Source organism: Alligator sinensis, unplaced genomic scaffold (assembly GCF_000455745.1).
Source record: "Alligator sinensis unplaced genomic scaffold, ASM45574v1 scaffold223_1, whole genome shotgun sequence".
Classification (NCBI taxonomy): domain Eukaryota; kingdom Metazoa; phylum Chordata; order Crocodylia; family Alligatoridae; genus Alligator; species Alligator sinensis.
Window position 1 is genome coordinate 919,913 of NW_005841936.1, and position 23,929 is coordinate 943,841.

General features: G+C 42.6%; 1 protein-coding gene across 1 annotated transcript in view; it reads right to left on the reverse strand.

Moving 5' to 3' along the window:
- LOC102380392 overlaps positions 1–23,929 on the reverse strand; it is a 150,046-nt gene that overhangs the window by 100,062 nt on the left and 26,055 nt on the right. Inside the window, 1 exon segment of the mRNA XM_025199104.1 lies at positions 2,056–2,178. Within this exon segment, the coding sequence (XP_025054889.1) occupies positions 2,056–2,178 (123 nt within the window).

The following is a 23,929-nucleotide window of genomic DNA, read 5'->3' on the forward strand; positions in this document are numbered from 1 at the left end:
AGCATTATCTGTTCCCCTGCCTTACCTATCTTGCTCTCTCTTTTACAAAAATAAAGACAGAAATTAATTAGGTGAATATTTCTATGTGTTTTGAATAATAGCAGTGATTAAAAACATCATCACCTCTTGTGTATTAAAGAGCAGCTTCCTTTCTTCCTTGTTTCTCTTTCTTCTTTTCCACCCCCATGGCTCATTATAAAATTTGTTATTAGCTATCTAGCTCAGATTTTTGGCTTGTTGGGCAAGAGACCATCTTTATACTTATTTGGAGACTGCCATATACATAAACATTACTGACACAAACTGAGGAGTCTCTCCGGACCTAGTATGTGCGCACAGCAGCTGAACACTGAGGCTACAGACAGGCATTCAAAAAGCCCGAGCCCGAATTGATTCAATTTTTGCAGGTTAATCTAACTTGCAGAGCTTGAACCAATTTGCAAGTGGATAGACATTCACTTTTGATTCAGGAAATGCAGGCACATGCCTGCAGTGGCTCAGGCTAGAAGCTAGGGGGCGCTAGTGAGCCCTCCCTTCCCATCCACAATGCTGAGCTAGGGTGGTGTGGCCAGGTCCCGGCAGGATGCTATGATTAGGGAAAGGTTTACACCCCCACCCTGACCTGCACTGTCCCCAGCCACGGTGTGCCTGGAGGGGGAGTGGGAAGCAGCCCTCAACAGGCTTTTCCCAACTTGCTGCTCAAGGGGTGGGGAATGTTGCCATCCCCTGGACCTCAACTAGCACTCCGAGGCAAAGAGAGGGAGGAGAGGGGAGACTGCTTGTGTGGAGGGCATGGATGTGTTGATGATACTGAGCTTTTCAATCTCCCTCTCCCTGCTTCTTCATACTGTCTGCAGAAAGCTGACAGGCAAGCAACCCAGCAAGGAGTTGTTAACACAAAGCTCATGAGCCCATCAAGAAAACAAAGCTTCTCTCATTAGTTCAAGCTCTTCTTAAACAGCTTTTTCCCAGGAAGGAACGGAGGGACATTCTGTTGATTAGCTCCAAAAAAACCCCAAGCAGATACTGTTCTGTCCCAGTGAAATTGGACACACACACACCTCTCAGCATTAGTTAGCATGAGGTAGCATGACTATGACCAGATGATGGCTGGGGTCCATGCTATGGGAGAGGGGAGGAAGACAGAGGAGCATCCCTGCTTGAGCAGTGAGTGGCGAGGTGAGTAGGGGCAGGGGGAAGCCAGACAGATGTTGCTGTGCCTGCAGTCCCCAACCCCCTTCTCAGCCAGCCAGAGCAGTGATAGTGCTCCAGCTACGGAAGAAAGGGGCAGGGCCAACCCTGCTCTCCAGAGCAAACAGCCCAGCCCAGCTCAGGGCTGAAAAGCATGCTGGGATGCTGGGGGACTATGATTTAACTTAAACCAGGAAGGGGTCCAGGACAGAAGTTCCATAAACCGGTTTGACCCAAATCAGTTACGTCTGATGCATTCAACCATGTTTATCTTAAGCCAGTTTTGGCCATTTTGAAACTAGTTTATGTGCACTGAACTTATGTTCTGTTACAGGTTTAAACCAGTTTCTGATCACTTAAGCTGGTTTGTGTGTAATGTCTGTCCCTAGTGGGCAAACAGCATTCTCTTTGATGGAGCTCTGCAATTCCCTACGGACTGGAAGCAGGTGTGGGAACAAAAGTGAAGCAGGGGAAGAATGTGGGTGTACTAGCCAATCTATTATATGCTATTAAGATTTCTGCACGTGTAGATATGGTGGGTGACCTTTCCTCTTTCCCCACCCCAAGGATCAGCAGTGAATCATTGTTATAAAAGCAGCTGTAATCATACCCAATTCTTGTGGACCTAGGAATCTCGTGTCTTATTCTACTTTTTTCATGGAGTGAAGATTACCTTATTCAGTTTTTCCCCATTTCCCAGACTTAGTTCCAATAATGGTAAATATAATACTAGCCATACGTTACCATATTAAATAAATGCTTATCAGTTTTAAGAAACAATGAGTGAAGAAGTTCATCCAAAAACTTAAGAGCGAACAATTGAAATGCTTTGCTGATATTTCTGGTTTATGATTCAGTTCTTACCACGTAATGTAGGTTTAAGTTTTCTATCTTCCCATAGCAAATATCAAATAGGGACACAGGCTGTTTAACCAAGTTTCTTCCTGATATCATCCATGGCAATGCAATATTCTCCATATCAGCTGCCTAAAAAAGACAGAAAATAATAATAATAAAATTCTACACAATTGTTCGCTATAATTAATCAAGTTATATAGACAGAGTCAAAGCTGATGAAATCTGGAATCCTAAAATTAAGGAACTGAGTGACAGTTTAGATAAAAGTATCATCTGCCACCCACGTGCAGAAAAGAAACAAACTTCTGGTTTAATAATCTGTGTAAAATACAGAAAGAAAAATAAATAAAAACAAAACAAAACAAAAATAAACTGGGTATGGACATGTAAACCCTTGTAGCCTTTCAAAAGGAACATTTAAAAAAGGCAGCAGCTGGTTATGGTCTAACTATTGTGTGTGAACAAGCTGAGAATGATTCAGATGCAGCAAGCCTGCTCCAATTTTAACCCTGGATGAAGGAGTGTTGAAGTAAGAGCAGGTTAGCCTCCTTTGAATCATTCACTGCTAGTTCTCACACAACAATTAGAATTTACCGTTCCCCTTTTTTAAAGGGCTTCAAGCATTCCTGTGTCCTTGAGTGGATCTAGGATTTTGAAAGAAGGTGGGGGGTGCCGATGGTGTGGTGCATTATCACAAATAATACAACATTTTTTCTCAAATTAAAAAAAAAACAACTAGATGTTTTACTAATAAATTAGGGGCCTAGGACTATATTATTCAGTTTTGGATTGCAACAAAAACCAAAAAAAAAAAAAAATGTATTTGAATGTTCATCAATTTGTTATATTGTGTATCAGGGATTTTCAACGTTTTTGGGTCAGTGTCCGAATACCGGGGGTGTACCCCCAACAACTGAGTAGGGGGGAAGCGGAGATGGCCTCCCCCCAATTCTGCAGCCACCGCATGCAACCTTCCCCCATCCCTGTGTGCGGTCGGGCAGATGGTGCCTGTGCAGGATGGTGTGTGGCGGCGCACTGTCCCTGCCCATCGCACATACCCCCTATGGTATGCATACCCCTGGTTGACTACTTCTGTCTAAAAATACAAAAAAAACCAAACCAGGTAAAACTAATAAAGTGTTGTCTTATTAGTCCACCAGTCATTAGAATTAAATGGATGTCTCTTTTTCAGATTCATAAAACAAAATCTATCCTTGGTTTTGCATCCTGACCATGCATCCAATGCTTCATTGACAGTTAATTTCTACACCTGTTTGTGTGAATGTTTTTAGCTAGAATTAAAAAACAATTTTCAGGGCTATGAAACAGTAACTGTATCACCAGCAGCAGCTAACAACAAGCAGAAATGTAGAGGAAAGGCTAACTTGAACATCAAGACCATGAAAAAACAAGAGAGAGGTTCATTGACACCTGTGGAACAAAGTTTATAGAAGGATTCAGGTATATTCATAGATTGTAAGGCCGGAAGGGACCTTGGAAGATCATCAGGTCCAACCCCCTGCACCAAGCAGGAAATATAACAGGGGGTCAAGTGACCCCAGCAAGGTGACCGTCTAGTCTTCTCTTGAAGATTTCCAGGGTAGGTAACTGCACCACCTCTGGAAGGAGCTTATTCCATAGTCTGGACACTCTGACTTCTGAAGAAGTTTTTCCTAATGTTGAGCCTGAATCGGTCTTCCAGGAGTTTGTGGCCATTACTCCTAGTCCCCTCAGGTGCCTTGGTGAACAGTTGCTCACCGAGCCCTTGATGTACTCCCCTAGTGTAGCAGTAAGCTGATATCTGGTCCCCTCCCAGCTTTCTTTTCTTTAGGCTGAAGAGTCTCAGATCCCTCAGCCTTTCCTCATATAGCTTGCCATGTAAGACTTTGATCATACAGGTCTTTGGACTCTCTCAAGCTTGTCCATGTCCTTGTTAAAGTATGGTGCTCAGAACTGGAACAGACTCCAGCTGCAGTCTCACCAGTGGTGAGTACAGCAGAAGAATCACCTCCTTGGTTTTGCTGGAGATGCATCAATTAATGCATGGCAGAGTATTATTAGCCCTACTAGCTACAACATCTCACTGCTGGCTTATATTCATACTGTGGTCTACTATTACCCCCAGGTCCCTTTCATTCATGGTGCTAGTCAGTTTGGTGCCACCAAGCCTGTAGGTGTGTTGGGGGTTGCTCATCCTGAGGTGGAGCAGTTTACATTTCTCGACACTGAACTTCATCAGCTTCTGATCCGACCAACTTGCTAGCCTGTCTAGGTCTGCCTATATCTGTAGCCTATCTTTAAGCATGGCCACACTTCCCCATAACTTGGTATCATCTGCAAACTTGGCCAGTGAGCTCTTCACCCCCACATCCAAACCATTAATAAAGATGTTGAAAAGTACTGGATCAAGCACTGACCCCTGCAGGACACCCCTGCCCACTTCTCACCAAGATAACACAGATCCATCCACTATGATTCTCTGGGTCCCTATCCTGCAGCCAGTTTCTCACCCACCTGACTGTCTCAGAGTTAAGCCCACAATCCTCCAATTTTCTCATGAGGACATTGTGGGATACTAGCTCAAAGACATTTTGGAAGTCTAGGTATACAATGTCAACCTGCTCTCCCACGTCCAGGTGGCAAGTTACCTGGTCATAGAAGGAGATGAGGTTGGTAAGGCAAGACCTGCCTGCAACAAAGACATGCTGGCTGTCATTCAGAATCTTACCTTCTGCAAGCTCATCAGATAGACTCCTTGACAAGCTTTTCTAAGATTTTCCCTAGGATGAAAGCTAGGCTGATTGGCCCATAGTTACCCGGGTCTTCCCTCCTGCCCTTCTTGTGGATGGGTACAACGTTGGTCCTCTTCCAGTCCTCAGGGACTTCTCCAGAGTGCCACAAGTTGTGGAAGAGTTTCCGCAATGACTTCGGCCAGCACCTTCAGCACTCTCAGATGAAGATCATCTGGTCCCGCTGACTTGTATGTGTTAAATTTTTTTAGTTGGTCATGCACCAATTCTACGGCAATAGTAGGAAGGCCATTATTCCTACCATGCTCATCCTGTGCTCTACCTGGCATTGTTTTCCCCTTGGTACAGTGAAAGACCGAGGCGAAGTAGTCATTCAGGAGTTCAGTTTTCTCCTGCATGCTGGTAACCAGCTCTCCTGAGCAATGACCCCACACTCCCACTGGTTTTCCTCCTGTTCCCTATGCACCTAAAGGAGAACTTCCTGTTGTCCTTGATTCCCATTCCTAATCTAAGTTCGGTCACCGCTTTTGCCTTTCTTATCTGTTCCCTGCAAATGCAGGCTGTCGTGGAATAGTCCTCCTTGGGGCCTGCCCTGAGCCTCCATTGTTTATAAGCCTCTTTCTTAAGAGGACCATGATTTCCATGTTTAGCCAAGAGGGCTTCCCAGCCCATCTTGTTACCTTTTCTCCACATGAGAATGGACTTCCTTTATGCTTCAAGGATCATGTCCTTAAGGAACAACCACTCTTTGTGCACGCCTATCATCTATTATAAAAGCCATGAAGTCAACTGACTACCACTGCTGCCTACATAGAAATGATGCTGAGACTGCCAGGTACTGAGTTTTAAACTCTGGATGGACAAGAAATCAAAAGTGCGGAAGAAGGGAGGGTAGAGATTGGAGGTAACTGCAATAATCCACCCCTCTGCCCTGGATCTTCCCCAGTCACCAAAAGCATAGTAAGAAGCTTGATTTAAAGATCAGCTTAAACCCTCAAGTCTCACCCATATATGAAATGTTCATGGGATGATCATGTAGTTCAGTCCCTTGCTCAAGGCAGGAATAAGCTCCATTCTAGCTCTACTCTCCTTTTTTTTTTTTTTTTTTAATAATACGTAATGGGACATTCCAGAAGATGGAAAATTATACCCATTGCATATTTGCAAGGTATGTACTAAAAGGGGGGAAAAAAAAAGAAAAAACAAACAGCCAGAATCAAAAAGGATTTTGGCTGCCTCCTCTACCAGCTATATCACATTCTGTAGGTTTAAGTCAGTGGTGCTCAAACTTTTTTCCCAGCAGGCCAAATGGGCAATGATTGCTCCAACCACAGACTGGATGGTGGTTCTGATCCAGTGTCTGGAACTGGCACAGCAGCTACTATCTGGCCATATGGAGCAGGGCATGGGAAAACTCAGCCTGAGCCCGGCCCCATGTGGCAGGCAGGGACACTTCTCCCAACCCCATGCAGGGGAGGAGGTGGGAACGTGATGCAGCCCCACAAGTGGACGGGGGCTTGACTTGGCCCCAACCAAGCCCCATGGGGGGAAGGGAGTATGGCCCAGCCTATGGGGGGACAGAGGAAGAGGGCATGTCCCATCCCCAACCCAGCCCTGCTGTGGGGAGGGGACCCAGCCTGGCCCTGACCAGGCACACAGGGCTTGGAGTTTGGGAATTTGACAGGGGGAAGGGTGGCTGTATAAATGGCCACTGCTCACCCACTGCTGAATTTCCCAACCTGTAGGGAGCCCCATGAGCCAGATAGGAAGGCCCTGTGGGCTGCTTTTGGACTGTGGGCTGGAGTTTGAGTACCCCTAGTTTAAGCTATTTTCATAGGCCATTTCACAAACTTTATTCCCTTATCTCATTGCCTCACCAGTAGATCCAACTTTTCCTCACCAGCAAGAACCAACTTTTCCCAATCCAAATTCTGCCAGGGACTGATAAAAGGGCTTGACCCCATGCCATCAAAGACTTGGGAAATACTCCCTTAGCTCATATTTCACTCACTGAGCAAACTGTAGAGATATTCCATAGTTTTCATAGTTCAGGGCCATGTCACTATGCATTATGGCTCCTCTCAGACTTTGTGCTTAATAAGTAAGCTGTTGCTTAATAATTAGAAAGGATGACTTTAAACTGTGAATTACTCAACAGCGATATTTCTGCTGCTCTTGTTGAAAAATAAAATTAAAAAAGGATTGTCTAATTTATAACATACTCATTTAATAAGGCCTTTTCCATCTATGGATAGACTGCATCTGTACTTTATTATACAGCACAGAGAACAAACAGCCCAACAAAGTATCTGAAGTTACCAACCTAATAAAATGCAATTGCCTTTAATTATCTCAAGATACTGGTAAATAATTGAGAAATATAAAATGATATTAGCAATACATTAGAGTTGAACACAAAGCACACTCCTTATGGGCAGAACTGGTAATAAAGCCAAGATTAATGTTACTGAATGTTTTTGTCATATCATCTCTTTTCACTTGCATATAAAACTTTGTAAAACTTTGACTTGGGCTGAAATTTTCCATACTGGCCCTTTGCCTCACTTTGGCTAAAGCATTCCAAAAAAACAAAATTCAAACTGGTTCAGCTATTTCTAAGAATGAGGCCAGAGAAAAATATATTTTATAAAGCTAAAAAAAGAGGACTATGCCCTTTGAGCTCTCATGCCTCCTTCTTTAAGCAGAAGTATTAAAGGAAAAGCCTGTTTTAGTAGTGCTGTGCCTTTCCCTATCCCTGAGAAAGTATGCCCAAATTTGATTGACTTATAGTTTGAAAAACCTGAGCCCACACATGCCCCGTAGGGAATTCTTAGATTTTAGCAGCTAAAAACCTCTCAAGATTAAATGCTTGTTTCAGGAAGCCACTCAACCATCTCATCAAATCTGATGAAAAGTCATAGTATTGCTACATTGCTGAGGAAGAAGGCTGATGATCCAGTCTTAATTCAACACACTCTTTAGTCAAATATTCCATATGTAGTGGATAGTAGGAGAGTGTACAGTGTCTAGGCAAGGAGTAAGAGCAATCTGGATTGTGGATGGGAGTAAATATCCAGAGAATACAGAACAGCTTGTGCCCTTAAATAAGTGCAGAACACTATCTGTGGTGAACAATGCTGAGCCCTGCAAAAGCAAGTTGGCATAGATTCACCCATAAAGGCTAGGGACAAACTAGTTTATATGTAACTTCTAAGTGATCAGAAACTAATTTAAACCTGTAACAGAACAGAAGCTCCGTGCACATAAACCAGGCTCAAAAAGGCTGAAACTGGTTTAAGATAAATCTGGTTGAATGTAGTATCAGATTTAAGTGATTTGGGTCAGAGTCTTGCTGCTTTAATTCTGGACTGCAAATCCCACAGACCACAGGGGCAGCAGGAAAAGGAAGTGAACATACAGCCAGAGAGCCATGCTCTAGCACCTCCAAGCTTCTGGCCTGAGCCCTGCAGGCATGTGGCTGCATTTCCTGAATCAAAGATAAATATCTGTTCACTTTTGTTTCAATTTAGTCTGTGCAGCTTAGACTAACCTGCAAAAACTAAATCCATTCAGCCTCAGGTTTTTTGACTGTCTGCACCTAGCCAAAACAAGTTGCCTTTGGGGTTCACTGTGGGGTGCATGGATATTCTCCCAAATTAGATTTGCTCCTGTGGTGTTTGGTCTCTTATTTGTAGCCAGTGAGAAGTTGGGTTCAGTTTTGAAAATGTTATATCTGTATGCATTATATAGTATTTTATATAAATGTACTTTTGTAATTTCATGATATAACTAAAAGATAATCAAGTGAGGTATTTAGCACATGCCCAAATTATTGTCTGCTTGTAGTGTGGAAATCCACTCCTCTGTGGCAGAGGCATCTGAGAGAAATGGCCCAATAGCCAGAGGTGATCCAGGTGCCTTGGTGAGACAAGAAGTTTCTGGAAGATTCTGCAACTCCCAGCAATTAAAATAATGTTGATACAGAGTGGACGGTGAGGGAGGGGGCATTCCTAGAGTCTAACTATGATAGAATAAAGTCCTTTTGGACTTTTTCCCAGGCTGCAGAAGGGTCCAAGATTCAAGCAGTCAGGGCTGGTAGACAGAATCAACAAGAAGGCTGATCTCTAAAAACCACTGACAGGCTTCAAGAGTCAGACAAGGGGGTACTTGTCTTGTTTTCTAAACTTCAAACTCATGGTCAGTTTTGCTTGTATAATTGTTTTCTCCTACACAATATATCTAAAGAAGTCAGATTTCTGAAGAAGTCACAGAGATGACCAGTGACTGGGTCACAGCACCATATGCATCTCTGACTGCCTCCAAGTCTATCTTGATTACCAGCTTGCCTTCATTCTTTATGTTCTTAATCTCTTCTTCTATGACTTTCAGAGGAAGGGTATGATATTCTTACATGGGATACTTGGCCAACAAAGCCTGATACTTGGCCAACGTGCAGCTGCTACAAACACTGGAAGTACAACTTCTTCCTACATGGATCAAATTGCTTGGAGCCTCTGCATGTGCTTTGGTCTGACCTCAAATTCTCCTGCCTGACCAACATGACTAGGAGGCCCATTGTGGACGGGTGGGAAAAAATACGGCACACAGGCCAAATTCAGCCTGCCAGGCCATTTTATCCAGCCTGCAGGGCCCCTAAACATTTTAGATAATTAATTTTTATCTGCCCCTGGATGCCTGTCATCTTTGACAGGCAGGCAGGGGCAGTAAGACCCAGAGGGAGCCTGTGGCAGGACCAGAGGCTGAGCAGCAAGGCCGGCCCAGCTCCACCCTCCCAGAGAGTCCTCTTCTTTTACCTTAGTGTTGAAGATCAGCTTCTCAAGGCCTGCAATTCTGAGTTCCAGCATTTCCACGAGGACCCAAAGAACCACATCCCAGGAATATGGTCAACTCACTGAATGTTGACAAGTCTAGTGCCAGCCTTGAACAGCCAGCAGTGATTTAGATTTGTAAAAGATACCTATAGGTCTCTTATTAGCATCAACTGAAAAATCATAAGGGAGGAGATTTTCTTCTTGAAAAGAATAGCCTTGCTGGGAAGTGCTTTGGTATTATTACAGACCTGATTCTGTACTAGCCTCATCCCTACAAGAGAAGATCAATACCAACGGGTGTACTGAATCCAGAAGCAGTACCAAAAGAATCTCCTGCATCCTAGCTTCCTCATTCTTTCCTGACTTTGATGTTATGTGGGATTTGCTAGCCTTTACTGCTATTTCTGTAGTGTCAGTCCTTATAAAACAGGGGTCCTCAACCTTTTCTGACTCCAGACACTGTTTGTTTTACTCAAGGCACCCTTTGGAAAAATTTAGCTTCAAAAGGTGCATTTTTCATAAACAGCCTAACCGTAACAGCTTACAGTGGAAACTGTTTTACAATATACACTAAAGTACTTGCTATGATTGATTTAACCACACATTTTTCAAGATCATTTCATTTTTAAATTTAAATAAAAGATAAAAAGATAGAATAGTAGAGACAAACTAGCAGTGCTTTGGTAATGTTTGTGCTGACAGAGAAAGGCAAATCTGGAATAAGACCAATGACACAAAATCCAGGCTTGCATTAGAGCTGCTGAATAGAGCTACATATTTATGAAACAAAGCTTCTTGTATTTTCCTCTTGTTAAAGAATGTCTCTGGACAATTTTGTGTCAAAATAAAAATCCCATTGCTAAAAAAATAAAACCTAGTACAACTATACCCAGGATACACTGTATGAAAAATGATTGACAGGAGATTTTTATAGGAAAGGTAACTTGATTTTGCTAGTTATTACAAGCAATTAAATATTATGCCGATTTCCAAAAGCACAAAGACTTATTAATGATAATGGCAATACTGCAATTCTAACAGTCTAACACTTGCACCTGACCCCCTCAATTAACCTATTGCCCACTGCATTAGAAAAAATTGACACATGAGCACCATATGCATCTGTACCATTCTCCTTATATACCAAATTAGTTCTGAATGGACAATTTTAAAGCAGGACACATGGTACAATTGTGGCTTTTGATGAGAAACCAATTTCCTCTCATATGCACAGTTGAGCTCCAATATTAACAGTAAGCACATGTGACCTGCTTTATGTCCAAACAGGGAAATCAAGCCTTGATGAAATATCATTTGCAATTTTACTTCTTCCAAGAACCCTAGAGGGATGCTTTTAGAACAATACAGATTTAATTTCATTCCTCAAGACTGAAAAGCAATTCTCTCTCTGAAATGAATTTCTCATTACTGTGTACTGTATCTATTAGGCTTTGTTTTGGACAACAGCTATAATCTTGAAGTCTTTAAACCACAAGGAAAAAAAAAGGAGTAAAAGGGATTAAAAATGGTTTTAAATTGTAGGCTATCCTTAATTCATTACTTTCCCTTCTTAAATTAAGATGATAAATAAAAGTGTTCCAGTAAAATAAGGCATTTTTTATTTTGAACACAAAGATGTATTTCCAAAATTATTTCTAATATACCTAATCTTCACAAGTGCTAACTACACACAGTTACTACAGACAAGCTATTTTTCTTTTTTATAGTATGTAATTTAGGGAATTTACAGTTTGTCATTAGGAAAAAAATTCATAAACAGTAAAGGTACCTGAATGCTTTGCAAGCTATAGTGACCACGCCTTACTTTAGCAATTTATCTGTACTAGTTAAACTGCTATCCATATCCAGAATTAATATATTTAAATATCAGAAAAAGCTCTGTCTGAAATATATGGAATATAATTTGATTTTCTTAAAATTCTTCATGCATGATTTTGCACAATGGCTACAGGGAATCTCTTACTCACTATAAATTAGTTAAGATTAAATGATCTTAGAGAAAGGGGCCTACACTTGGCCTCATACATTACTTATTTCCCCTATTTTTAACAGGAGTGGCTCTAAAAAAGTCAACAGAGGAGGAAGCTATAAGGAGGAGCCTGCCCAGAGGCAAATTCATGGGTCAGGTCACCCAAAATGCAGCTTAGTAATAAATCTCTGATGAGTTTTAAGTGATAAAAATAGTAAGGGGAGACGCATCTAATTTGGAACTCTTAAATTACACTTGGGTTATATTTTCCATACAACCATGATAACCAAAGAGATTTTCTTGCAGCTACATAAATACAGGAGCTACAGGTTTCAAGTATGAACACTAAGAAAAATTACTGTATATCCCCTGTGTAGAATTAGAATCTCCTGAAGTTGATTATTCCTACTGAAAGTTCAATCCCTGTTCCCCAGAGCGTAGCTTCTTCTAACGCACTTTGGCTTAAAACAGATGAAAACTGTCTCTTGAGAGGAAGTGGAGTAATAGGTCATCAGCCTCACTGGGCATTGGTCTACACTTCAGAATATACTAAGACCTAGCGGACCTAGCCCCTGTGCATGAAAACCTATACTTGCCAAGTCTGCCTGTTTGGCAAAAGCTGCACATGACCCACACGTGCATCTACTTCCATGTAACTACAGAATCAGTGTGGGTTTGGTAAGATGCCCCCAGAAATTCTAGTGGCATTCTTTCACGGATGTATTTGGTAGCCGTGTTGGTCTGAGACAAAAAGAAATGCAAAACTCTAGAACTCTTGGTTCAGAGATGATACCTTTTATTAAACCAATTAAACAAATTGCAAAAAAAAAATATATTGTTCTGCAAGCTTTCGGGCACACATGCCCTTCCTCAGGCTCAGGGAAAATTAAAGATGGTAAAAAGTCTCCATAGGTAGAAAATAAACTTCATTTTTGCACAGAGGAAGCTGAAGGTAGAAGTCTGTTCCTCTGAGTCCATTAGAGTGTCTTTGTGAGTTGCTCTTCTACACTTCCCCGCCTTAGTGCCATTCTTAGCACTTCACTAATTTGAGCTGGTGTAGGAACTGGTTTGCAGTGTACTGTGGGAGAACTTGCCTGTTCTAGCTGGGCACAAAAATTATTCTTACCAACAGAATTAACTAAGGCACTTCATGCTTAGCTTGAAGGCACATAGCTTGCTTTTATCTGTTCTAATCAATGCCCAAGTCATGAATGTGCTGTTCCTGCTTGTGGTTGTATTAATATTGTACACCTTCTACATGTCTCCTGCTGAAAGATGGAAGAGGGCATTTCTACAGCTGTTTCTGATCGAGTAATGGCCATCTGTTTCTGGCCGATTACAAACACTTGTTGCATACTGCAGTCACTGAACATCCCTCACTTCTAGTGCAGACCAGCAGCAGTGCAGAACCTCAGACTGCATTAGGAACTTGTTCTAGTAAGCACAGTGGAGTACCACTTCAAAAAAACAAGTGCATCCCTACTGCTGCCTGAAAACTTGCTACTACACTTTGGCCGTTCATGCGCCCATAATCTGCCCGCTACAGGGTATGACTGTCAACTTCAAAGAATACTACTCAATCACTATGCAGGGTCCTGTTCCCTTATCTCTGGTTATTCCTGAAATGTGTCTATTCTGTCCTCCTCTCTGCATCTCATTCCCTCAACCCTTTCTAGTGTCCAGGAAATCATATACCCACTGTCAAATGTCATAGAACATTTTTTCAAAGTTCTTTTAGGGCCCACTCCTCAAGAGTCCTAAGCGCCTTGGTCTAGCAGAAGAGAAAGGCCCTGAAAATGTAAGAACTTGTCACCACCCCTATCTCCCCCCGCACTTCCCCTCCTCCCTGAGCATGCTTCCATGTGCCATTACAGTGCATGAATAAACTGCGGAACTTATTGACCCCAGGAAGCTCCTGGGCATGCAGGTTATGCACACGCCTGGACCTCAGCACACCGAGCCAGGCCATAGCAGCCCCAGGTGGCAGAGCTGTCCCAGGGCTGCTCTGACCAGGCTCAATGTGTTGCAGAGGGGTTGCCTAGACCATGTGTGTGTTTCAGTGTGGGGATAGCCAGCAGGCTGCCTCCACACTGAAGAATCTTTGTACCCCAGCCAGCCTTGTCAGCAACTACACATGCACTGCTGTGCACAAAAAAAACTCTGCACTAGGGTAGTACTTGCATTTACAAGTACTACCCTGCTGTGGAGTTTATTAGTTTCATGCACCCTAATAGGGGCACACATGTAGATGCTGAGATATTTACTGCACAGTTAATTAGTCAACTGCACAGCACATCTCACGTAGACATGTCCCTGTGGACAAAAAAGAATCTGTCCTTTTAAATTCTGGGTGATGACCTAGCCTAAAACTTTTAATGTTTTCATACACCATCTTTATCTAAAACTCTTCTGCTAACGACTACGCTAGATGAAACGCATATTATCATAAATTTCAGAGTTATTTCACAAGGAAAAATATTCTGGGAGCTAATGAAAATGACAAATGGTAACCAATTTAGGGGGCCTCATTACCAGTATTGATTTTAACATTACTTCAGGCTAGTGAAGCTTTAGAAGATATTAATCTGCTGAGAGAGATAGACTAGAAGTAGTAGTAACTTTCAAAGACTGATGATTGAATTTTACATATGTATGTAAAGGAGATTTTTCATTGACTATTGCCTGAACAACAGATCAAGTACTAGAACCTGTTAAGCTACAGAGATGGATACTCAAAGTTGGCACTATCTAGAAGTATCACCCCAATTGTTTTCTCTCCTGAATAAAAAAAAATTCTCAGACTTATGGCAGAGTAAGATAAAGGAGAGGTACCAGACTTGCTGTTGCCATGTTTTGCCTTGCAACATTTGGTCTTTTGGTTTGTAACTGTCACAACCCAAGGGTGGGATTTTGGTTTTTGTGTGCGCTTTGGCACCACTGAATTATTTTCCCGCCAATTTGTAGCTTTCTTTGCAGTGTGCATTTCTTCTTTGCAGCACAGAAATGCTCGTTGCAAAGAGTTCCCGCCATTTGTATGATAATTCGAGCCCCATTATTGGCTTGCGTTAAATTATTCACACGTGGCGGCTAGCGATTGGCTTGCTAGCCGTATAAAAGGCTTGAGTGGTTTCCGCCCAAGTTGGAGAACTCCGAGGAGAACCCCCGCAAGGGAGGACTCCACAAACACCAGGAGGAGGAGACTTCACGCTGTGTGAAGATCTCTAAGCACTGCGGAGCCTATTGGACCCAGTGCATTTCAAGCAGGCAACGGGGGTCTGATCAGCCTCTAGCCTCTCCCCGTCACCGAGCGCAATCCTCGACGTATCCCTCTCCCTGCGCCCTGCGCGCACAAGTTCCACGGAGCCTAGCAAACTTCATGTGAGTCTATTCAGAGCACAAGTTCCACGGAGCCTAGCAAACTTCATGTGAGTTCGAGTACTTTCTTCGGTTGGCGCGACGGGCTCGCGGTTTAGAGCCTCCAACCGGATGGGCTAGAAGAATGTTCACAGGAAGGAACTCTAGTCCGCCTCTCTTCTTTTCTATCTGTAACTGCAACTCAAGCAAGTTTTCCTGCCTGCACCGCGACCATCTTCGGTATAAGTAAATAATCTTTAAATCAATCATTACGTGTCCGTGCCTAATTCCAGCGTGTCGCCCGTTCTCTCCGACCCAGTGTGCCCGGGCTGCTGGCCACAGCCCGTGCGGCGCGAAAAAGGGCCCGGATCGCTCCCGGCCCGCACAGTAACATGCTCTCTGTACTGGACAGCCATCCAAATGATTGGTATTACCAATAGCCTTTTCTAAATATTTTCACGTCAGAGTCAATTTCAGATGGCCCTCTCAAAATCATGCTCTATGCTAGGTTCTCAACATAAGTTACCAGAACCATGATGGCTCCCTGTGGTCAGCTAATAGCAGACTAAAAGCAAGCACCTTCTAGGGCTGTTTCACTCAGTTGGGGTGAATACAGAGAATACAGCAGGTTACATGGACTGAAAGGATTACCTTTAACAAAGTGAGTGTAAACCAACAAACAGGCTTAATATCTAGGTGGTAGATGGAAAATGAATAGGTAGAAGGTTTGAAACCCAGAGCCCAGTAAATTTGAGAAGGCAATGGAGGACTTTCCAAAGGCACGCTTTACTTCAGCTGCATTCTCATCGAAAAGTTGATGAGTCAAGAGACAGCCTGATTACTCAACTCACAGGTTTAATAAGATCTGCCCAAGTGGCCTTAAAATTAAGAGTTGGGGAATTTTATTTTGTAAATGTAAATAATGTAAGTGCAGCTACTGGCAAGTATTTAAAAGAACAGAATCCACCAGAGAACCACAGTTTCTCCTAATTTATTGCTTCATGAAGCCTCTCAAAACAAATATACAATCCATCTTAAAAATAACACCATCCGTCACAATTTGTGACTACTTTAGCCATTCTAAACACATGCAGACTACTGCAAGTGAAAAAAAGATACCTTCTGTCCCACATCTACTCCATTGCAAAATTTACCCTGAATTACTGGTCTGAACCACGAGACAGACACTTCAGCCTTGGGACAGCAAAATAGATAAAACCCAATTCAATAGTCAGTTTTGAATAATGTTGTATTTAAACACCATTAATTATCTGTTACGCGAGTGCCAAATATTTATTTCATTAGTCATATTTTTCACCATCTCATGCACTCTCATATAAATCTTCTCCTTGGGCTTAATACTACTTATTTATACCTAAATATCACCAGCCTTTTCTTAAGGCATAAGTCTTTCCTTTCTTCTAGAAATTTATTGCCTATATTAAGATATCTTCTATTGTTCCCATATTTTTTTGTGACAGGATGACTAACTTGAACACAGTATTTTATTCAAGTCTGCATCATGTTTATCTAATGGAGCTAGATTATTTTCAGTATGATTTGCCATCACATTCTTATACAGCATAACTTTATTTGGGTTTTTTTACTGCAAACTGTTTATAATGAAGACTAAAGGTAACATCCTGGCCCCACCCAAGTCAATGGCAAAAGTCTCATCAACTTCAGTAGGACCTGGATTTCACACCAGGTCGTTTTTTTTTTCCTGAGTGGTTGCTGTTAGAGCACCCAACTAGTCTGAATTACTCTTTTTAGTATACTCTACACCCTGCATTTGCTGGTAATGGGTTTCATCTGCCACTATGCTGTTTTGCTGGGTTCCTCTTAAGTTAGTCAGTCTGCATTTCCTTGTGCAAACATAATTGTCTCTCTCCCATAGACTTTTCCACCTCGCTGCTGACCGCCATTGTCAACCTGTCATTCAAGACAATATTATAAAGCACAAGCACACAGACTCATCATTGACATTTTATGACTTGCCAGAGCTGCATGTTGCAAACTTAATATTAATTTAATGGAGTTTTTTGTATGGATCTGAAAAATAATGCATTTTAACTTAATTATGTAAATTGTATTTAGTTACTATGGTAATAGGAAATGTATGCAATAAATTATTATAGCTAAGAACATCTAAGTAATTCCTGCTTCTTCTTGAAAAAACCCAATTACTTTGAGTATAAGATAATGTATACTCACAGCAACATGCTCTTACAAAAAACAAAAATGCTCTGCACATATGCCATATACTTCTTCCTTGGAGAAAACAAACATGACAGATGTCAGTTCCATCACTTAATGCATTACTAGAAATTGCCTGGATATTATAAGAATGAAAATAGCATTAAAACCTTCACAGCAATGAACAGGATATCAAAACATAATCAAAAAACGATTTTCAACTTCAAATTCTAGTTGGATTTCTTGGAAAAAAGCATGGCAGACATTTTTAATGAGGTGATGTTGCTTGATTGACAGCAGATCAGTAAATTTTTACATGTCTGATCTGATTCTTTTTATTGTAAGAACTGGTCAAACACTTAGATGGCTTACAATGTTTACAGGGAAAGAAAATAACCACTGAACTTGCCACCTAAACCAGCTCTGATTTTAAAATGCCCAAGGAAAAAAAAAAAAAAAAAAAGAGAAAGGGATGCATTATTCCAAAGATGTTCATTCCTTACTTATGCCCTTTATACAAAGGGAAAACAATGGTGTTTAAAATATAGAGTAAAATTCAAGGGTTTTTACATTCTTACTGCTGTAGGCCTTATCTACATTTAAGAGCTTTGCCAGTATATCTTTCAGCACACCTTGCTAGCATAGACATAGTTTATACATACTTTTGATATAAACTACAGTTTATACCAGGGGTATCAAACTTACCCCATGCCCTAGGCTGGATCCAGACCATGGGACTCTTATGGGTTGGATCTGTAGGGCAAGCAACAAAAGCAGTGAGGGATGAGGCTGTGGCTGTGAGGGCCACAGCAGTGGCAGGGCAAGCAGCAGATGCAGCAGGGCCAAGAGCTGTGGGAGCAGCAGCGGTAGACACTTGCAATGGCAAAGGTAGGTCAAGCAGCTGGGGGCTAAGCAGCAGCAACCCCTCATTCAGCCCCCTGCCACCAGTGACCATGTCCAACAGGACCACAGGTTCCCAGATTCTGTGCCTGAGCCTGACTTCAAATCCCCCAACTCATCAGGAGCAACACAGGCTGGATAGAGCAACCCCATGGGCTGGATCTAGACTGAGCTGTACATTTGATGCCCCTAGTTTATACAAAAAAAAAAAAAGTCACACCTCCCCCTTGATATACTCACAAAGCAGCTTTTTCTTCCTCTGGTATACCTACATCTAAACCAAAGATTTTGCTACTATAGAAGTAATGTAGGCCTGGAATATCACCGGTCATTCTGTCTGTTGTCACAAACATCTGTCATACAATCCCTTGCACAAATCCAGTCTTAAAACCAGGCAGGTTTCCCCCCTCCCCTCCCCACACTTTACACTTAGTGGAAGGATGCTCCAGAAGCTGCCTGGGATAATAATTAGAAACCTTTTTTCAATCTCCAGTCATAGTCATGTTAGACTTATTTGTTCTTGTGCCAATGCTACCCTTTAGCTTTAAGACGTTTTTCTACCTCCTTCATTATTACCTTCTATTTGTCTCTATAGCTTTCCTTTCACAAAACTGAACATAGGACCAAAGGAATGGAAGGAGCATCCTAGGTGTCAAGTTCAGTCCCCTGTGTTTGCAGAGAATCAGTAACAGAAGGGATCCCCAAAAGTGCCACTTCAAACTGTCACGCACAACTAGGAGAAAAATATATGGTGTTCTCAGTGTTTCAAATAACATGCCACAGATTAGAGCAGGGGATAAAAGAAAACTACAAATGCCCTGCTGCTGCAACAATGGGGAAGTAGCTGGTTAATTTATGATCAGAAGATCTGCAGGAAAAGGAGCACACTCCACATTAGAAAGGCAGACAAAACCCCCACAGTTTGTGCCAATCTGATCTAGGGGGAAAAGTCCTGCCTGATCACAAATTTAGCAATCAGTATGACTCATCAGAAAAGGAAGATTCCCCTGACCAGGCACCTCTGGCTTCCTAATTCAACCAAAAATCCTCACAATTAGCTATGGCCAATGACTCAGAGAAAGGTGGCGGGGGGGAGGCATGGACCCAGAAGCCAGTAGCATTCAAGAGGAGAGGGGGAAAAAATTCCTTGCTGGCTCCAATTGGCAGCTAGCCAGAACTCTGAGGCATGAGATTGGCACCAGATACTTTCCACACAACAGGACCTACTAGTCTGAGGACTGCAAACACATGACTACAAATCAATCCAACTGGTATGCCAGAACTCCCTGTACTATCATGCCATCCCTTTTAGTCCTATCCTTTCCCTCTCCTATTTTGCTAGGGCTCCCCCTTTACCAGCAATAAGACATGGCAGGATCTATTGTGTGAACCCATTATCAAGCCTCTGGCCACGTGGCATAGCAGGAGGCATGACTGTCTGGATCATGCATTAGATCCTATCGCACCTTTACCTGAATGCGTACAGGAGACCAAAAGGAAACAAACCAAGTTCCTAAACCTTCTTCCATAAGAAAAAGTGTCCTCATTTCCTTTGCTATCTTCATGTTCCTTCTTAAGCCATTCCAACTTAAGTTCATCTTTTTATTTTTTTCAGGGGTGGGGGGGAGAGAGGGGGGGGGGGGGTTTAAACACTGGTGACCAGAACAATATTCTAAATGGGATCTCACCAATGCACTGTACAATGATATTGCATTCTTATCATCTGTACCCCATGTAGTACACCCTAATATTGCATTAACCTTTTTCATAACTGCATTGCACTGGTAGTTCATGTCCATCCTAAGATCAACAAATGCACACAGATACCCCCTTATACAGTCAGGTCTTTCTCTGCCTCAGTCACTTCCAAATGAAGAGCTCCCAGTTTATAGTAGAAATTATTAGTAATCTCTAAGTGTATGGCCTTGCACTTTGAACCATTACATGTCATCCAATGTCCTTTGCTCTAATTATTAAGGACATCTTGTTGTAACGATGACACATTCCATGGGCAAATATCAGTAGCAGCCTTTTTGTGCCAAGGTCATGAGTAAAAATACTAAACCAAAAATCCTCCTAAATAAGATTAGTCCCAAGATTGACCTTGGAGGAACTCTACTAGTAAGCCTGATAGGTCTCCTCTAAAAAATATCTACTGTCACCTCTTTTTAAGCCTGTTCCTTGCATTTACTAATGTCCATCCTTCCCAGCTTCACTAATAATTATAGTATTATACTTCTCGGGGGAATTATACCCCTCTCCCGAGAAGTATTCCATTATTTTTGGGCAACAGCTTCAAAATGAACTAGCTATCTCCCACCCTTTTTTTTTTCTTGTTCTTTATTCTTATGGCCAAAGTAACTTTTTGCTCTTTGTTCATCTGCAAGTCTAACTCAACTTTTGGTGATTTCCACCTTATCTCTATGCCTGCTGACTTTGAGGACATACCTTTCTTAGCTGATCAGTCCACCTTGTCATGACTTGCCCCCAACATCCTTTTTGAAGATGTTATTCATAGTCATTTCTGAAGCCCTTCCTGAAAGGTCTCCCCTTGCTTAAGGTAACAGACCTGGATAGTTTTTATATCTTAGAAGTTCCAAGCCTCTGTCAAGTACATGAAGTATCAATTCAGCTCTCTAAACATAGCTTCCTTAATTTTTTTAAATTTACCCTATGAAGTCAAGAACATTAACGGGTCTCTTTATTATTTTTCTATTCAATTTATGCCAAACAAAACTCACAATTGCTTGATCCAAAGCTATTTCCTATTATACTCTTCATTTGCCTATAATGCCCTCCATACTTATCAAAACCATGTCTAAAACAGCATGACCTCAGTAACTAGTGAAACAAATACACTGTCCATCATCTCTGCTCTACCATTATTAGCACTGTTTGCTCTTTATCTGTACCTGAAAGTTAAAGCCTCCCAAAATTACATAATTGCTAGTATTACTTTTTCTCTAACACTACAAAGATATCTGTCCATCCCAAGTCCAACCAACGGGTTCTATAGATTTAAACCAAATCCATTTTATAGATATTCCTCTTACACTCTGTCCCACAGGCACCCCTGTTTACTGTGTTCCATTCACTGACTACTTTTAAACCGTTTGCTTATGATCAGTCATGCCCCCTCTGCTATGAGTAAATATAACTTTTAACTGCTTTAGAAATGGAGGTAGGTTGCTGCAGGAGAGCAAGCATCGGCTGTTACACTGCAGCCATGAGATTTCCATACTCCTTTAGCTGTACAAGTGACCTAATCACTTAATTAAACCTAGCCAAAACAGGATTAAAGTTGCAATAGCTTTGTTATACTAGTGTACACATGTACGTTGCATCCTAACATCTTCTTCCAGTGTCACTCCATACTGTTAGAACAAGGGTTAAGTGTCCTTAACTGTAATAAAAGGTAGAAAGCTTCCCTTGCACCCTCATGTGCAAGCCCTCTGTTCTGCTCACTAGACAAAGCCCCTTAAAAGAGACTCTGCAAACTACATCTACAAACTGCAAACGAACCATCAATCCTACAAACAATGAACAAACACATTTATTACCCTAAGGAACAAGGACTTACCTATTTCTTGCCTAGGACAGTGTAACAAGGCCAAGGACTCTGTCACTTTAACAACTAGTGGCTGCAGCAGAAGGAGGCAGGCTGCCAACAGCCTCAAATAGAAACCCCTGTGTATCGCTGGGGAGCCATGGGACAAGAAGGGTTGGGGCTTTGGGGCATGTAAGCCCAAGGTCTGAGGACAGGCAGGCAGTCTTCCCCTGCTTGCTGCAGGAAGAGAAGCTCCTGGGAGAGAAGGGGTGCTGGAGACCAACCAGTAGGAACCCTAGCCATTCAAGGGAATTGGGCTGAGAAGTAGGGTGACCATCCATCCCGGTTGGAAATATAGGACATCCAGGATGCTGCCTCCCCTCCTGCTCCTAAATCAGTACTGCATTGCAGAGAGAGGCAGAAGTGGAGCAGCATGCTGCAACAGGCATGCAGGGCAGCCACAGTGCGTGCCCGGCTACCTTCCTGTGGCACAAAACTGCTCGTCTTCCCCACCAGACTGTGCTCTGCACCCAGGATGCTCATTTTAATCTTGAGCCTTAAGGATTAAGGATTAAGAGGACTAGCCTTCAAAATCCAGGACTGTCTCAGGAGAAACAGAATGGATTGCCACCTTACTAAGAGGGCTCTAAAGAAGGTATGGTTTGCAGACAATGTTAAGCCTGAGTGGGGAAGACTTTCAGTTTGTCAAACATCTTGCTTTCTTTTCTGTTATGTTATTTTGAGCTTAAAACCAGAGTATCAGGTTGTGGCTATAGGGAAGGTGTGGAGGCCACAGAGGGTGCCTAGTGGGGCACTCTGCAACAGGCAGCCCAGTCCAAGGTCAAGGACCCAGAGGGCTGAGACAACGAGAAGAGTGCAGCCTGGTGCTGGGGGCCAGAGCGCGTGAGTACGAGATGGATCTGGGGCCCAGGAGCCAAGGTCCAAGGCAGTGGACCTGATCTAAGGGGTGCAGCCAAAATAAAAGGGCGAAGGCCAAGAAAGCTGAGGTCTGGACAGAGGTTCAAGACCTGAGGGCCAAAATCTGTGTTGGGGCCAGGAGACTCCCTCCAAACAAACAATTGAGTAATATCTGTGAGGCATAGGCATGGCTACAGGGAAGGAAGGAGGCCATGAATATAGCCTGCAAGGCAGTTGGTACCCTGAGGCACTGATAGGGCGACAGGGCCCTAACATACCCAAGAGGCAAGGCAGGGCCAGTCAGGTACAAGAGGTACAAATCGGGCAAAATGAACACGGGCTCATTCTGGGACCCTGGGGCAGCCTCTCAAAACTAATAGGTCCATCAAGATGTGGCAGGTGAGGAAAAGGGAGGGTGCCCTGAGGAGTTGGAGTGGGGAGGCAGGAGTTGCATGGCCACCAGGAGAATGCATGGCTGCCCTTGGGGCATGGTCCTGCGACAGACAGCCCTCCCTTTGCTGCTCTTGTAGCTAGTTCCTTCAGTCTCTGGCTATGATAAAAACAAAACACAAGCTTAACCAATTTAAACAGAACTGAACAGCTTTTAAATATAGACCAGACTTCAATTGTAGTCATGAAATAAAAGTGTGTCAGTCCTTTAACTGTTTGTCCTCTAAAACACATGCACAGTTTTACCCTAGCATAAGGCTGTCCAATTTTGGACTGCCTGGGGCCACATGCCATGCAGACACCCCACCCCTACTCCAAGGTGCGTAGGCACCTCCATCCCCACGGCACAAGGGCCCTAAGGCCCCTTAACTCACAAGCTCCCTGGGCTCCACAAACCACATCACCTCACCCCACCCCTGTAGGCAGTAGTACAAAGTAGAAACTGGAGCAGTAAGAAAAGCAGAGCCCAGGTAGGAGCCCATAGGCCATAAATTAAATCAGCCCTCAAGCCGCAAGCTGGACAACCCTGTCCTAACGCAATCAGACAACAATCAAATCAGAAAGAATCCTCAATGGCAATTCTCATCTCATATTGTTCCATCATAAAAATCTTAGTGTTAAGTTTTCTACAAGAAAGTTTCAAAAAACTGCAAGAAGAGATTTACATGTCAGCAGAAAATATATTTTAGAACTAACAAAAGCAAATCATTTTCTTGCCTCTGGATTGTTTTCTGTTATAGCATACACCTGTGAAAAATAAGCCAACAAGAGAGTAGCCATGTGCTGCTTACAATGAGATAGAAAATAATGTAGGATTCATTTCCCTAACCCCACCCCAGTTCCACCTGTTACAGCCAGATTGCACACTGGGGGGGTTGGTGTGAGATCTAAGAGAGAGACTTTAACTTGAAATCCATGAGTGTCGGTGCTTGTTTTCTTCCCC